The 15,393-nt window shown below is 69.5% G+C and overlaps 1 protein-coding gene across 7 annotated transcripts in view; it reads right to left on the bottom strand.

The window, feature by feature from the left end:
* Positions 1-15,393, bottom strand: part of KCNT1 (potassium sodium-activated channel subfamily T member 1) — a 30,477-nt gene that overhangs the window by 12,220 nt on the left and 2,864 nt on the right. For 2 of the 7 annotated variants that reach the window (XM_040962859.1, XM_040962861.1), the window contains exons 2-17: positions 8,876-8,955; positions 8,153-8,252; positions 6,578-6,626; positions 5,569-5,628; positions 5,421-5,495; positions 5,008-5,091; positions 4,410-4,504; positions 3,735-3,915; positions 2,978-3,142; positions 2,548-2,684; positions 2,010-2,073; positions 1,821-1,929; positions 1,414-1,522; positions 1,174-1,323; positions 882-1,099; positions 429-654 (exon numbers count right to left, since the gene is read on the bottom strand). In XM_040962859.1, coding sequence (XP_040818793.1) covers positions 429-654; positions 882-1,099; positions 1,174-1,323; positions 1,414-1,522; positions 1,821-1,929; positions 2,010-2,073; positions 2,548-2,684; positions 2,978-3,142; positions 3,735-3,915; positions 4,410-4,504; positions 5,008-5,091; positions 5,421-5,495; positions 5,569-5,628; positions 6,578-6,626; positions 8,153-8,252; positions 8,876-8,955 — 1,902 coding nt within the window. Of the gene's footprint in view, positions 1-428; positions 655-881; positions 1,100-1,173; positions 1,324-1,413; positions 1,523-1,820; positions 1,930-2,009; positions 2,074-2,547; positions 2,685-2,977; positions 3,143-3,734; positions 3,916-4,409; positions 4,505-5,007; positions 5,092-5,420; positions 5,496-5,568; positions 5,629-6,577; positions 6,627-7,108; positions 7,166-8,152; positions 8,253-8,875; positions 8,956-11,839; positions 11,882-14,846; positions 15,002-15,393 lie in introns of those variants that run through there. The other 5 variants (XM_040962855.1, XM_040962857.1, XM_040962856.1 and 2 more) reach the window with 5 other exon arrangements.

The following is a 15,393-nucleotide window of genomic DNA, read 5'->3' as shown; positions in this document are numbered from 1 at the left end:
CCAGCTTGCAGCCTGCCAAGGACCAGCCCTCCAGTGCCACCTGCAGGGGCCGGCTCGGGCACAGGCTCAGGGCCCAACCGGCCAACCGCCCTCGGTGTGCAGAGGACTAGCAGGCCCGTGTCGGGGCCACGCCCCACAGTCGGCTCTCCTGGAGCTTCCCCGAGGAGCACATGGTGGGAGAGCACCATGGCACACAGGCCCGCAGTGGCCGTAAGGCGACCTGGGTGTTCTAACCAGGGCCTTGAGGCTGAGCTGCCGCAAGCACGGGGTCTCCCTCCATGACCGGATGCAAACCCCGTCACAGATCACCTTGGATGGGGCTGTGGCTCCCAGGCTGAGTCACCCTGGATAAAGTGGGCGGGCTGCCCCCCAGGGGGCCGCCCGGGGTGAGCCCTACCCCCAGAGCGCTCTCCGCAGGCAGCACTCACTCCACCGCAGAGAGGCCCTCCTCATCCGAGGGCGTCACCTCGTCCTCCGACTGGTCAGTCAGCAGGTCGCAGGGCAGCAAGGCCGAGTTGTCGGCCAGCTCCAGGACGGGCGCGATGCTGGGCCGCCGGCTGCCCGAGCCATTTTCTGAGGGCAGTGCCAGTTTGCTGCCCGCGCTGCTCTGGGAGGGCCGGCACTCGGCATTCTGCAGGTCCATGGCCACCGTCCCTGGGAGACAGGGCCCAGCTTGGCGGCACCTGCGGCAGGTCCCTGCGCGGCGCACGGCTCTGTGGTTTGGGGGCCACTCTGCCCAGGGCCTCCCACCCCCAGGAACCCCGGGCTCCCGGCCCCTTGGCAGACGAAGGACAAGCGCTGGGCTGACGCGACCCCCAGGGTCTGCCTGGACGTGAGGAAGGCCCAGGACGCGGGGAGGCCGCGGAGGGGCGGGGCCTCACCCATGGAGGCGAGGATGCTGCGCACGGGCAGGTGCGGCCCCGGCCCCGCCCTCTGCTTGCGCCGCTCCTCCTGCGCGAAGACGAAGGCCGAGTTCTCCTCCTTGGTGATGTTGATGTAGAAGCAGGTGTCGGAGGCGGCCAGCGTGTGCCGCGGGCCCGGGTTCAGCAGGATGCTTTTGTGCTGCTCACGCTTGAGGCCGATGAGGCACACCCCATACCTGGTGGGCACAGGTCCCGTGCCAGCCCCACGCCGGCCCCCGGCTCGCGCCCCCTTCCCCGGGAGCCCTCTTACTTCTTGTGGGCGTGGAAGGCGGCGTAGGTGAAGCTCTTGCCCTCGTACTCCCGGAAGAACTTGCTGTCGCCCATGCGGATGTGGTAGACCTCGTTGCCGGAGCAGCGTCCGTACGTGCGCTGCCACTGCTCCGGGGACTCCTGGCCCTCCCTGCAGGTGCCCAGAGACGCTCAGCCGCGCCCGCCGCCACCCCAGCCCCACGGCGGCCCTCCAGGCCCTGGCCGGGCTGCGGGCACTCACTGGCCACGGGAGGTGTGCACCAGCAGGGTGATGAGGGTGGAGGTGGCCGGGCAGATGCAGTTGAGGGCGAGCATGGCGAACTTGCACTCCTCTTCGCACACCACGTGGTCTGCGGCAGAGCGGGGCGGGTCCACGCCGCGCCCACACCTGCCCTCCCCTTGGCGCGGACGCTGTTGCCGCCCGGTGTGGCGGGTCCACGCCGCGCCCACACCTGCCCTCCCCGGTGCCCTTGGCTGCTGTGCCATGCTCCCAAGTTCCTCGCGCACACAGAGGTGCTGCTGCCGCCCTCCACACCATCCCCAGGGTCCTGGGTGAGGCACCCCCCCACACACTCACCTGCTCTCACCAGCCCGCACCCCTGTGCCCGTCACAACCGCACACTGAGCACTTCCCTTGCCCATGTGTACCTGCGAACTTGACGTGGAACTTGTTTTCTGGCTTGAGGATCTGGACGTACAGTGGGCAGTTGGGGGCAAAGTCCTTTACGGCCCAGGCCCGAAGGATGGTCTGGTGGTCCTGGGGGGGGAAGTCATTGCTGACACAAGCCCTGTGCGCACGGCTGGGGTGGGGGTGGGGGTCCGGGCTGCAGCGCTCACCGCGGCCGTGCGGTCCACCTCGTTCCGGCTGCTGAGCAGGAAGCAGGCCTCCCCGTTGTCCATCCTGTAAAGGCACTGGGCTGAGGGCAGGGGTGGGGACAGAGGGAGGGGCACCCCAAGAGGAGGTGTGGACAGGGAGCTCGGGGCCCCAGGGATCTGTGGGGCCCAGGTCGGAATGGGGGGTCAGCCTGGCCTGGCCCAGCAGTGCCCCCTACCCCTACAGCCATCTGGGAGGTACCTGCCCAGCTGCCACAAGGCCACCGAGCCAGCCTGGTCCCAGAATGCAGGGGTGGAACTGTGGGGCACAGGTGCCCTGTAGAGCCTGCTGCCAGGCTGCCGGAGGCCCTGCGAGTGGTCTCAGACTTGCCTGTCCCCACAGACAGTGTGGCCACCCCCATGGACTACCAAGCTGGTGCCCAGGGAGCTGGCCACCTCGGCCACCTGAGGTGACCAGTGGCTGGGACACGGGGCTGCACCTGTCAGGGCCCAGCAGGTGAGGGGCGAGGGATCCCCGGGCCTCCCCCCGCGCCCCTCTCACTTTGCTCGCATGAGGTCCTGGTCCTTGAGGGCGGAGCCCTGGAGGTAGATGACGCGCTGGGACCAGAGTGGGATCTGCAGCACCCTGCGCACCTGCATGTCCATCTCCGCAGGGCACAGGATGATGACGTAGTAGTCCTGCGGCCAGGCCCGGGTCAGCCGGGAGAGCCCCGAGCCCCTGCCCACTGCGGCCAGGCCCGGGTCAGCCGGGAGAGCCCCCAGCCCCTGCCCACTGCGGCCAGGCCCGGGTCAGCCGGGAGAGCCCCCAGCCCCTGCCCACTGCGGCCAGGCCCGGGTCAGCTGGGAGAGCCCCTGCCCACTGCGGCCAGGCCCGGGTCAGCCAGGAGAGCCCCTGCCCACTGCGGCCAGGCCCGGGTCAGGCAGCACAGCCCCCAGCCCCCTGCTCCCCGTGAGCCCCGCTCGGGCAGCACCTGGAGCCGCGGGTGCGCGTAGAACTCGTTGAGGAAGTCCATGAGCAGGTCGATCTTGAGCGAGCTCACACACAGCACCACGTGCTTCTCCGTCTGGGCCCGGTGGCGGCTGTAGTTGCCCCCCGACTTCTGCCGCTCCATCCAGAGGTAGACCAGCTCCTCGAACTGCAGGGGCGCAGGGGTGAGGGCGGGCACCCAGGGAGAGGCCCGGGCACAGGCCGGCTGGGCAGAGCCAGAGCAGCAGACCTGAGGTCGGCCCTGCCGAGGTGCCTGGGAGTGCCCGCCTGTCTCGGCAGGGAGCGCCCGGCCCTGCAGGCGCGGACCTCCAGGCCTAAGTGTCCATGCCACGAGGTGGCCTGCTGCCCCCGTGGCCCACTGCCCTGGGAGCTTCTCAGAGGGGGCCCGCGAGTGGCATGGCCACTGTGTCTGTCCACGGGTGGCCACTTGGTGATGGTCGCAGAGCAGCCCTCGGGGCCCAGCACACAGGCCTCAGGGCAGTGGCGGGGAGGTGGGCGAGGAAAGGCAGCCTTCCTGGACCCACACAGAGGAAGCGCCATGGTGTGGCCTGGGTCCCCAAGGGCATGTGTCCCCCTGTCCCTCTCCCGTGCCAGGCCAGGCTGGGGTGGGGCTGGGCTGCCTAGGTCCGCCCTCACGCCCTGGCCGGCCCCTCAGCCCCTCATGCCCTGGCCGGCCCCTCACGCCCTGGCCGGCCCCTCACGCCCTGGCCGGGCTCCTCACGCCCTGGCCGGGCCCTCACCTGCAGCGGGAGCACCACGAGGGCCACACAGATCATGACGACCACGAGCAGCTGCGACGGCCAGATCTTGGGCGTGACGTCGCCGTAGCCCACGGTGGAGAAGGTGACGATGCAGAAGTAGAAGGCAGTGAGCAGGGACAGGTTCTCGCCGGCGCGCTCCAAGTGCTGGATGCCACAGGTGCTGTGGGCGCGAGCCGGGCTCTGCTGGCCTGCCAGCCACGCGCTCCCGGCCCGGCCCGGCCCTCCCCCGGGCAGGGCCTGGGGTCGCCAAGTCCCATGGGGTCCCACGAGGGCTGGCTTAGCAGGGGCCAGGGCCCCGGGAGGACGGACAGGTGGACACGCTAGCCCCCTGGGTGGCGGGGTCAGCCTGCTCTGCTGTCCCTGCCCTACAGCCTCGGGACGCCCCTCTGGCAGGTGCCCCTGGAAGCAGGGTTCTGGGGGACAGGGAGGGTGGCCTGGGCAGGCCACGGGCTCTCTCTGCGTTCACCCTGGTTGCTTCCAGACCGGCCCCCACCCCCGGTACCCCTGAGCTTGAGGTGGGGAACGGGCCATCCTGGAGGCCCAGGCCCTGGAGGCGCTGCACTTGAGCAGACACCAGCAGCCTGGCCACCATGGCCCCTCCCCTGCTCACGCACCTGCGCTCGGCCCAGGAGGAGTGGCCCGAGCAGCACTCACCCTGTGAACAGCAGGCACAGCAGGGTGCAGAAGAGGATGACCACCTGGTTGGACATGGCCGACTGCGTCCGCAGGATGGCTCGGTGGAAGTCATTCTGCCGGGAGCCGACCCATCAGCGACCCCTTGGTCAGTGGAGGCGGAAGCGGGCTGCCCTCAGCCTCCTGGGCGCCCCAGCCATCCCCGCGTCTGTCTGCCCACACCTGGCCGGGGCTGCCGAGCGCCCAGTGCATCCAGCCCTGGGCTCCTCACAGGACAGAGACCTGACTGGCACTGACGTGGACATCAAACGGACCCTGCTCAGGCTGAGCGGCGGGCTGCACCCCAGTGTGCAAGGGGCTGTTGTCCTGTTGCCCCCTGGTGTGGCCCTCTCCTTGGGGGCCGGCTGCACCCAGTCTGCCCTGCGGCCTCCTCCCACCCCTGCCGGTCGCTCCCGGCCGCCCCTCCGGCCACCCCTGCAGGTCACTCCCGGCCGCCCCTCCTCCCACCCCTGCCGGTCGCTCCCGGCCGCCCCTCCTCCCACCCCTGCCGGTCACTCCCGGCCGCCCCTCCGGCCACCCCTGCAGGTCACTCCCGGCCGCCCCTCCGGCCATGGCTTACGATCATGTTCTCCAGGGCGTGCTTGGCCAGCCAGCAGTTGAGGAACACCGGGATGAACAGGTTGCGCAGCGGCGGCCAGAAGATCTGCAGGCACAGGTCAGGGGCGGGGCCTGGGGCGGGGCCTGGGGCGGGGCGGGCGGGGCCCGGGGTGGGGCAGGCGGGGCTGCCAGCAGGGGCGGGGCCTGGCAGGTTGGGCGGGGCATGAGGTGGGGTGGGCGGGACTGCCAGCAGGGGCGGGGCCTGGCAGGTTGGGCGGGGCATGAGGTGGGGTGGGCGAGGCTGCCGGTAGGGAGTCTGGCACTGGGGTGGGCGGGGCCTGGTGCCAGAGGGCCTGATGCTAGGATAGGGCTGCTGGTGGGGGCGTGGCCTGGTGCCGGGTGGGCGGGGCTGCGGGCGGGGCGGGGCTCACCCACCGTGATGATGAAGGGCAGGGTGTTGATCATCTCCAAGACGAAGGGCACGCGGAATATCTGCTCCCAGATGTTGCCCTGGGGGCCGAGGGGGGCTTGAGTGGACAGGCGGGGGCTCCGGGTCCCCAGGGCCCCCGGGCAGCGGCCTCACTTTGTAGCTGAGGTAGATGAGGAGCATGGTCTCCAGGAAGCTGATGACCGCCACCACCACCTGTGCCGGAAGGGAGGGGTTCACAGGCAGGACAGGCCCTCGGGCCGGGTGTGCAGGGCACGGCCAGCAGGAGAGCCCCGCTTCCAGGGGCACCTGCCAGAGGGGCGTCCCGAGGCTGTGGGGCAGGGACAGCAGAGCAGGCTGACCCCGCACCCAGGGGGCATGGCGGACGTGGGCAGCGGCACGGCTGCAGGGCCTCCCGCTGGCATCGGCCACCCTCCCTGACCCCACACCCTGGCGTCTGAGATGGGAGCAGGTGGCAGAATTGAGGAAGAGCCCCTTGGGTGCGGCCAAGGACAGCCTGGGCCATCCACTCTCTCTGCAACCCCCTCCCCATCCCCCGGAAGCCAGCAAGGACGTGGGGGGGTCAGCTGGAGGAGATTCAGACAGGCAGGGAACAGCATGCCCTCGAGTGTCTCCAGGACAGGTCCTCCCAGGGCTTGGGCTTGCCCCGTGTCCTCCCAGGGGGACTGGGCTAGCCCCGTGTCCTCTGGGGGGGCCTGGGCTAGCCCTGTGTCCTCCCGGGGGGGGCCTGGGTTCGCCCCGTGTCCTCCCGGGGGGACTGGGCTCGCCCTGTGTCCTCTGGGGGTTCCTGGGCTCGCCCCATGTCCTCCCGGGGGGACTGGGCTCGCCCCATGTCCTTCCTGGGGGGGCCTGGGCTTGCCCCGTGTCCTCCCGGGGGGACTGGGCTCGCCCCATGTCCTTCCTGGGGGGGCCTGGGCTTGCCCCGTGTCCTCCCGGGGGGACTGGGCTCGCCCCATGTCCTTCCTGGGGGGGCCTGGGCTCGCCCCATGTCCTCCCAGGGGGACTGGGCTTGCCCTGTGTCCTCTGGGGGGGGGACTGGGCTCGCCCCGTGTCCTCTGGGGGTGCCTGGGTTCGCCCTGTGTCCTCCCGGGGGGACTGGGCTCGCCCCGTGTCCTCTGGGGGGTCCCAGAGAAGCAGCACCTACCTGGATTACCCACAGAGCCATCCTCCTCTCCACCCACAGGATGGGGGCCCTGGAAAAGCACAGTGGTCGGCAGGGATGCAGCCAGGACCCCTCAGCCACCCCAGCCCAGAGCCCACGGCCACTGGACCACTGCACAGCCCCTTGGGCAGGCCAGCAGGCCCTGACTCTGCCCTCGGAGGGGACAGGAACGCCAAGCGAGGGGGAGGCTCCCCGGGTGGCCGCAGGCAGGCCCCTGGGTCGGCTGGTAGCAGAGCCTGCCAACACACAGGGCCTGTGCTCCTCGTCGGGGTCCCTGCTGGGGTGTCCTTCCCATGACATGCAGGGATGGGGGGGTGAGGCCCGGCCACTCGGTGCCCCTTGGCCACAGCATGGTGAATCAGAAGAGCAGTCACAGGCGGGGGTGACCGCCCCCCGACGCTGCGTCCCACAGGCATGTGGAGAGTGGAGCCAGGGGCCAGCCGTGTGAACTACCCCCACCCCGGGCCCTGGCTCCAGGGGCCCTCCCCCGCCACGCCCCTCCCCCCCACGCACCAGTTGATCTGAGAGGAGGAATCGTTGAAGGTGTAATTGCGCTTCTCGCAGCCCCAGCTGTGGAGAGACGGAGCTGGCCAGGCTGAGGCCCCCGGACCCCTCCCCAGGGCCCGAGGACGTGAGCGGCCAGCAGGCCGCCCACAGGGGACCGGGACGGTCTCTAATGTCCGAGGCATGGCTGGGGGCCTGGAGTCTGACAGGGAGACGAGCTGCATGCCACAGTGTGGGGCATGTGAGGTGTGTCTTGGTGAGGGCAGAGCCCCCGCCTCTTAACCCCCTCCCACATCTTACCAGGGTCTCTGCCAACTCAGGGCATCTGCCATCCTGTGCCCCATCTATCTTATCCACCAGTCAGCACCTGCCAGCCTGCCCATCACCATGCTCCACCCACCGCCAGCATTCACTCACGCTCCGTCCATCCGTCCATCCCATGCCCCTCCATTATCGCCCCACATCCTCCCACAGTCCTGCCCTCCCCTGCGGTGCCCAGCAGGCTCAGACCTGAGCTCTCTGGGGCCATGGGGCTTGCAGGGGTGTGGAAGGCAGGCAGAGCGCCAGCTCTCAGACCAGTGTGGGTCCTCCCTCCAACTGGACAAAGATGGGGCCTGTTGGTTTCCTGCCACTGGGACAGGAGTCACCTTCCCTCTCCTTAAATAAACCTTGCTTTGCAAACTGGGAAAAAACAACAGCGAGATGGGGCCGTACTCTGCAGAGGACCGCTGGTCCCAGTTCACGCCCACGTCCTCAGGGCCCGGCCTGCTTGCTGGGTCGGCCTGAGGAAGGGACCCACCCCTGGCACTGAGGACATTGCAAAGCTCTCATCTGACGTCGGCCATGCGGACGATGGTGCAGGGCTGGGGAGGGGGAGCTAGGGCAGAGATGTCGGGGGCTGGACAGGAGTGTCCAGCCTGTACGGGCCTGGCACCTCAGCCCCAGGGAGCCCAGGAGGCCCTGCACAGTCCCGAGGGGCTGCCTGAGCACAGGGGCTCCCCAAGGAGCAGCACAGGGGTAGGGGCAGCCTGCGGGACAGGCAACGTCACCCACCATCCGATGCCCTGGCCCGGGTCATCCAGCAGCACGCGGACAATGTACAGCAGGCAGGTGAGAAGCTTGAGTGAGAAGTTGAACACCCGGATCCTCAGGCCTGCGGAGCGGATGGCAGGCAGCACGGGGCCAGGCCTCCCCGGCCAGGGACCTTGGGCTGCCTTCTGGGGCTCCCCTTACGGAGCTCAGGGAACCCCCATCCCAGCGGGAGCACTGCAGGGGGGCCTTGGGGCAGGGCCAGGAGTGGCTGTGCAAAGGAGAGGCATCCCAGCCCCACCCAGCTCCTCCCAGCCCCACCCTGCCCTGCCCGCCCAGCCCAGCCCAGCCCTGCCCAGCTCCTCCCAGCCCTGCCCTGCTCGCCCAGCCCCTCCCAGCCCTGCCCAGCTCCTCCCAGCCCAGCCCTGCCCGCCCAGCCCTGCCCAGCTCCTCCCAGCCCTGCCCTGCCCGCCCAGCCCTGCCCAGCTCCTCCCAGCCCTGCCCTGCCTGCCCAGCCCCGCCCTGCCCTGCCCGCCCAGCCCAGCCCTGCCCGCCCCGCCCAGCCCTGCCCTGCTCGCCCAGCCCAGCCCTGCCCAGCTCCTCTCAGCCCTGCCCAGCTCCTCCCCGCCCTGCCCTGCCCCCATCTCTTATCTCTCAAATGTACTGGTCCCGGGTGGCAACAAGCTGAGCCGGGGCACCGCACTGCCTGGCCACTCAGCGCTTCCCAAAGTGCCAGGCCTCACTTACTGGATCTTTGGTTTTTGATGAAGAAAAGCTTCAGGCGCTCCTTGAAGGTGTTCTCATTGACATAGAACTCCACCTGGACCCTGGGGGTAGGAGGGCCCAGGGCTGGGGACCTCGTGTCGGGAGGGCGCCCGCCTGCAGCCACAGCGCCCTTAGCATGCCCGGGGCCCTGCTGGCCCGGGCTGGCCAGAGGGAGCCTGTCCTGTGGGGTCTCTCTGGCTCCACAGAAGGGGCCCAGGACCGGGCGGCTTGACCTGTGCCCCTTGGACTCCAGGGTGGGCACAGGCCAGGCCAGCAGGTCAGCAGGTGGGGTAATAACAGCAGCAGTTGGGGTTTGCGGCTGCCGTGCTGTGAAAGAGCCAGTGCACCCCAACACAGCACGGCGTGCTCCAGCACTCCCCACTGCACCCCGGGGTCCTGAGGCGCCACCTGGCCCCTAAGCACAACCCCAAGGGAGGGAGGGGTCTCCTCGTCTCAGCCCGCACTGGGCTCCGTGCAGAAGGCAAGGTGGCCACGCTGCCCCCTCCCTGTCCCCCGACACTACTCTGGTCCCCAGTGCTCACCCCGTTTCTCACCCTAGCCTGCCCTCTGCATGCCGCCCTGAACGTGCAGCCCTGGGGACCCTCGCAGGTGCATGAAACGCCACTTGGCCTCCGTCCCAGCCCCCTGCCTTGCCCCCTCCCCTGCACCCCCGGTCCTCTCCTCCTGGGACCCTGGAGTTCCCCGAAGCAGAAGACATACACATCCCGATGGCCGGTGCCCTCCCTGGCGAGCTGCCATGTCCCTGCTCGGTGCCACAGAGGTGCCCTTTGACTCCAGGTGGGCTCTTGGCTCCGTCCCAGCAGTGTCCCAGCCGCTCACCCCCACAGAGGTGCCCCTCTGACTTCAGGTGGGCACCCAGCTCCATCCTGGCTGCATCCTGGCCGCTCGGCCCCACAGCCCTCACTAGCGTACGTCCTGGCCCCGTCTCAGCTCGGCCCCCCAGCCCTCACTAGCGCCTGTCCTGGCCCCATCTCAGCTCGGCGTCTCCTGTGGCCCCGGGTCCTGCACAGCCAGCTTCCCGTTCCTTTTGCCGCCTCCTGCATCTGCCCACTCTTGCACACAGCCACGATGGTCTCTCGGCTGCCCAATGGACACGGGAAGATGTCGCCCTCTGCTTTCTGCCAGCCCCTCTCTGGCAGAGGGGTCCCCAGCTGGGCACTGGTCACCCTGGTTCCTCTGCTGCCACCACTGGCAGGGGACGAGCGACCGCCCGCTGGCAGTGACCAGCAAAGCCTCCTCTCTGTGTTTCCCACTAACCACAGCTGCCCACATCCCTCCACCACAGACTGCAGATCAACGTGCGCCAGCCGGTGGCTCTCTGGGGCCTCGCTGGTCACCAAGGCGGACAGGAGGCAGCTTAGAAAGCGCAGCAAGGGGTCCGCGACCAGCGGCTGCCTAGGGCAGTCCTGGGGATCACAGGCGCCCGCGGGGCCAGGTCAGAGCCCCAGCGTGCCAGACGCAGCCATACCCCCTTGCCCAGTTCTGTGTGCTCCATCCGGCTTGGCCTTCACCCTCCCAGGGTGATGGAGAGAAGACACGGCCACCTCCCACTGTTGTCATGGAGGTGCCGATGGGCAGAGGGCACACTGAGACCCAGCCAGGGCCCCCGTGGCTTGGTCTCAGAGTGCAGGCTTAGGCAAGCAGCCTGGAGGTGGGGAAAGCCCCAGAGCTGTGGGCATGGCTGGGCACCTGCCTTCCCTTGCCCAATGCCCACCATGCCAGTTCACACATCAAGGGCTGCCTTGCATCAGGCGGAGGCACAAACCCTGCCTGGACCCAGGACAAGCCCTGCCCCCACAGTGTGCCCACAGGCCTATGGTCTGCGGGAAGCTGTGCCCCCGACCCCAGGACAAGCCCTGCCCCCACAGTATGCCCACAGACCTATGGTCTGCGGGAAGCTGTGCCCCCGACCCCAGGACAAGCCCTGCCCCCACAGTGCGCCCACAGGGACCCACGCTTGGGCTCTCGGCTGGGCACCCAGTCCTAGTTCCATAAAGATGAGATGAACGGGGATGGGGCCTCTACGGAGGGCTGGGCTAGTCCCATCCCGTGTCCCTGGCTTGTCCACGTGGCTCTGCCCCACTGCCTGCCGGTGTCCAGGCCCAGGGTGCCCCAGCAACCGCGATGTGCCCCAGCAGCCCTGGGGAAGCCAGGCCCAGCTGCCCAGCGGTGCACGGGCAGGGATAGTCAGTACTCGTGCGTCCTGGGGAGCTCATGGGAAGACAGGAGAGAGCCAGCCCCGTGGGCATTCCTGGCACACAACTCCCGCACCGACAGCCTAGGCTGGGAAGCTCCAGACAGCCAGGCTGCCTGGCGCCAGCCCAGGGACATGGGCGGGCACAGCGCCGGAGTGCCCACCGACCTGCCGTCACAACCCTGCAGCCCCGGGGCCAAGGCCTGGGCTGCCTCCCTGTGGGCGGCTGTGTGCTGGGCACAGGGCAGGGCCCTGCCAGAGTGCCGACTGGAGTGCCCACCGACCCTGCAGCCCCGGGGCCGAGGCCTGGGCTGCCTCCCTGTGGGTGGCTGTGTACTGGGCACAGGTAGGACAGGCCCCGCCAGACCAGAATCGCATACTCGGGGCCTGCGCGAAGCATATGGCCCAACTTGCCCAGAGCTGGTCCAGCAGTGACCTGCTCCTGGCCACCCGTGTCCTCGCTCTCTGGTCCCCAGCAGGGCACATGACCAAGTACTGAGGGCTGAGGTGTCCCCTGGGACCCCCTGGGACCCTGTTCCTCGGGTCTGCCTTGGTGGCCTCCTTGAACCTGTCCGCCCAGGTCTGGGCCTGTGCCTCGGGTGCTGAGCGAGCCCAAGGGCACTGCTCAAGCCTGTTCCTCAGGGGCCCATGGCACCTCAGCCTGGCAGACGGAGGCCCAGGTGTGGCTGCCAGCCCGACTCCCAGGAGGGTGCTTGCAGGGTGGCACTTACTGAGACAGGGAGGAGTCGAGGCTGGACTCTTCTGCCTGCAGCCTGGGAGCACAGAATATTGTCACCATGAGTGGGGAGGAGGGACTGGGGCAGCCCACGGGAGGCAGGGATGGCAAAACCAGTGCGGCCCCTCGGCCCCAGCCATGAGCACCCCTGACCTGGGCGGGTGAAGTGCCAGCGGCTCGCGCTGGGGCCAGGCCAGCAGGAAATGGAGATGGTGCTGGCACGCCCAGGCCCCAGGGCAACCCAGGAAGCCGCAGGCAATGGGCGGTGCCCGGGTGGGTCACACAGCCAAAGCTGTCCGTGGGCTTGCCCAGCCTGCCCAAAACTCCTGTGTCCACACAGCTGCTGGACTGTGACACCACAGGACCACCGCACAGGTGCTTCTACAACATTCTGCTGGCGGGAGTGGGCAGGGCCACAGCCAATGGTGTGGAGTGCAGTGGCGTGCATGCCTCCCTCTCCAGACTCCCCCTTGCGTCCCGGCTTCCCAGGGCCGCACCCTGCCTGTGGCCCTGGGTACGACCCAGAGGCACCACTTTGTGACTTGAGCCAGCCCCCAACCCCGCACACATGGCAGCACCCCAGGCCTGGCGAGGGGGACTGCCCTCCAGTGCATACCCTCCTCATCCCGTCTTGGGCAGCCTGCCAGCCTAGCTTGTTCCTGCAACCCTGGCCCTGGGTGCCAGGGGCATGGCCTGGGTCATCCGCTGGGCAGAGTCCACACCCTGGGGCCGTCTCCTGTCTACAGCCTGGTCAGCCAATGGGCAATCAGAGGCAGCACTGAAGGGCAGAGCGAGGCCAGTAGAGACCTGCATGTCCCCGGGCTGTGCAGGGTCTCTGGGGAGGGGGAGCTCTCCAGGGGTCGGGCAGGGGTCTGCAGGGGCTATCACCAGACTCGGTTCCCAGTGCCCTGGCCCCACCCACTTCTGGGCTTTGGCTGAAGGGCACCTGTCCCTGCTGGTCCAGCCCTGAGGGGTTGTCCCCTGCCCTCCACATCCAGGGCCCAGACCCGAGCCCCATCTTGGGGCTCCCCACGACCCATCCACGTACACAGGAGGGTCCCCCAGTAGCTCCAGCCGTTCTTGTGGTCCCCCGGTGTGTGAGTGTATCCCCACTGCTGTTTACCCCCCGGCCCGGCCCCCACCCAGCTTCCCCAGTCACCTGCTGCCTGCTCTCCAGCCCAGGGGCCCCTGGGGCTCCCCTTTATTCAAACCAAACCCACTCCTCAGAACCCAACACCCCCATCCCAGCCTGGAAGCCTTCTCAGGGAGCCCTTTCTCCCCTGTGTCAGGGCGCTCTGTCTTCCCTATGTTGGGGTGTCCTGTCTCCCCAGTGTTGGGGCACCCTGCCCCCAGTGTTGGGTCAGCCTGCTGTCACCTGGGTTGGGGCACCCTGTCTGCAGTATTGGGGCACCCTCTCCTCAGTGTTGGGGTGCCCTGCTGTCACCTGGGGTACCTTGCAGTCAGACAGGGAGAAGAGGTGGTGGCTGCTGGCGGGTGGCGGGTGGGCGGTGCGGCTCCAGCAGGGGCTTGGCCCGGGGTTGCAGGGGGTCAGGCAGAGCGGTCCTAGCACCTAACCCAGGCCCCCCACAGGGCTCCCCGGCACCAGAGCTCCTCCACCCCACCAGGCTCAGGTTCTTCTGCCGCCTCCCACAGGGAGACCTAGGAGCTGGTGGGGGCACTGGCCCATTGTGACGGGGGGGGGGGGAGGGTGCCACCTGCCACTCTAAGACTGCAAGGGCGGGCTCCTCCCTCCCTATCATGGCCCCGGGGGCAGCACACACCCTTCCCACCACCTAAGCGGCCACAGGGCTGGTCCTGGGCTGGTGGCCATGGTGGGAGCAGCTGCCCTGCTGCCGGGGCCTCTGGCAGATGTGCCTGCCTCCCGCCAGGGTCCTGCGGGGGTGGGGGAGTGGGGAGGGTGTCAGGTCTGGACATTGGGGTGCTGGGCAGGCCCTCTGTCCCCACTGGCCGCCTCAGAGGGACGGGAGGGTCACTGGCGGAGCTTCCCGGATCGCCGGCCCACAGTATCCAGGAAGAGGAGGAGGAGTGGTCCCTAGGGCGCAGGCTGTGCCGGGGCTCCACTGCCCGCCGGCTGCCCGCTAGCTGGGGGAGGGCTGCCAGAACGCTCTGCCCTCGCCTCAACAGTCTCCTCCAGCTAATGGGACTAAGCGGCAGGTGCCTCACCCCAGGGTGCGGGGGAGCAGGTGCGGGCAGCGAGGGCCAGGGCCCGTGGCATGCGGGGGAGGGGCAGAGCCTAGTTTGCAGGCACCCTCCGTGCTGCCATCTGTCAGCCCGGCCTCTGTCACCACCCCCAGCCCTGACTCAGCCCTGCACCCCCTGGCTGCTCCTCTGTCCCAGGAGCCCTGCTGGGCCAGGGCCTCAGGAAACCCAGCTCTCTCAGCCCGGCCTGGCTCCCGCACCCCTCCAGCAGGCGCAGGGCCCCTGCCCACGACCTGTGCCCACACCAGGCCACGTCTGATTCACCCTGTCGCTCACAGCTCCCAGGGCAGCTCCTGGCATGGCGAAGGCACTGGCACAGGGCAGGTGTGGGGAGCCCCTCTGTGGAACTGGACGCTGCCCCCCAGCCCACTGGGGTCCCTGCCCCAGGACGGCCTCCTGCACGCTGGCTGCCAGGGCACCAGGGCTGGCCCTGGACATGCCCCATGTCGCTGGGCCCTCCAGGGGACCCCACTCTGCACCCCACCTCAGGTGGGGGCCCAGAAGCCAGCCCTGCCTGACCCAGGGACTGTGTGCCCAGCACTCCCTCCCCCAAGGTTCACGCGGGCCAGCCGCGCTCGGCCTCCAGGGGCACAATGGGCTTCCCACAGACTTGCCCAGGGTCTGGCAGGTCTGGACCCTGGGCCCCACAGACCCCCTCCCTTGCTGCAGCGACGCGCAGGTGCGGCAAGCGAACGTGCGAGCGATGCGTGCAGGATATCAGCGCGGACGCGAAGCCCCTCCCGGCCGCCCTGCGGGGTCCCAGGCCCCGCGCCCGCCCCTACCTCTGGCCCACGTCGCTGCCCACGGAGCCCCCGCCCGGGGCCGGCAGCAGCGGGCTGAGCCCGTGCGGCTCCTCGGGGGCCGTGGCGCCGGCCGGGCCGCCCCCGGGGCCCGCCTTGCCCTCGGACGGCGAGCGCGGCAGCTTGGCCCGCGCCATCCTGCGGGAGCGCACGGCGCGGCGGCGGCTGGAGCGGCGGGGGTGGCGCCGGGCGCAACCATCTCTCCGCGCGCGCGCGCTCCCCGAGCCGCCGCAGTGGAACGGCCGGGGCGGGGGTGCCGGGAGGGTGGGGGCCCGCAGCGCAATAAGGACGGGCGCACGTTGGGGGCAGTGGCAGGTTACCCGCCTTCGGACCAGGAGCTGCTGGGACGGGGGAGGGGGCGCCATCCATGGTTCTTACCAACTGCGTCCTAGGTGCCCCCCACCCAAAAGGGCACCCCTTCTGTCCTGCCCTGGGCGGCGGGCACCAGTTGGCCCGGTGTGAGTGCTCCGGGGGTTGGGGTGGGGGCTCAGTCTGCAGCCCCCCAACCCTGTGCCCCGAGCCAGCACGT

This window comes from Ochotona curzoniae, unplaced genomic scaffold (assembly GCF_017591425.1).
Source record: "Ochotona curzoniae isolate NIBS_2020 unplaced genomic scaffold, NIBS_Ocur_1.0 scaffold_3208, whole genome shotgun sequence".
In the NCBI taxonomy this organism is placed as follows: Eukaryota; Metazoa; Chordata; class Mammalia; order Lagomorpha; family Ochotonidae; genus Ochotona; species Ochotona curzoniae.
Note: the sequence above shows the minus strand (reverse complement) of the source record. Positions and strands in the feature narration are given on the sequence as shown.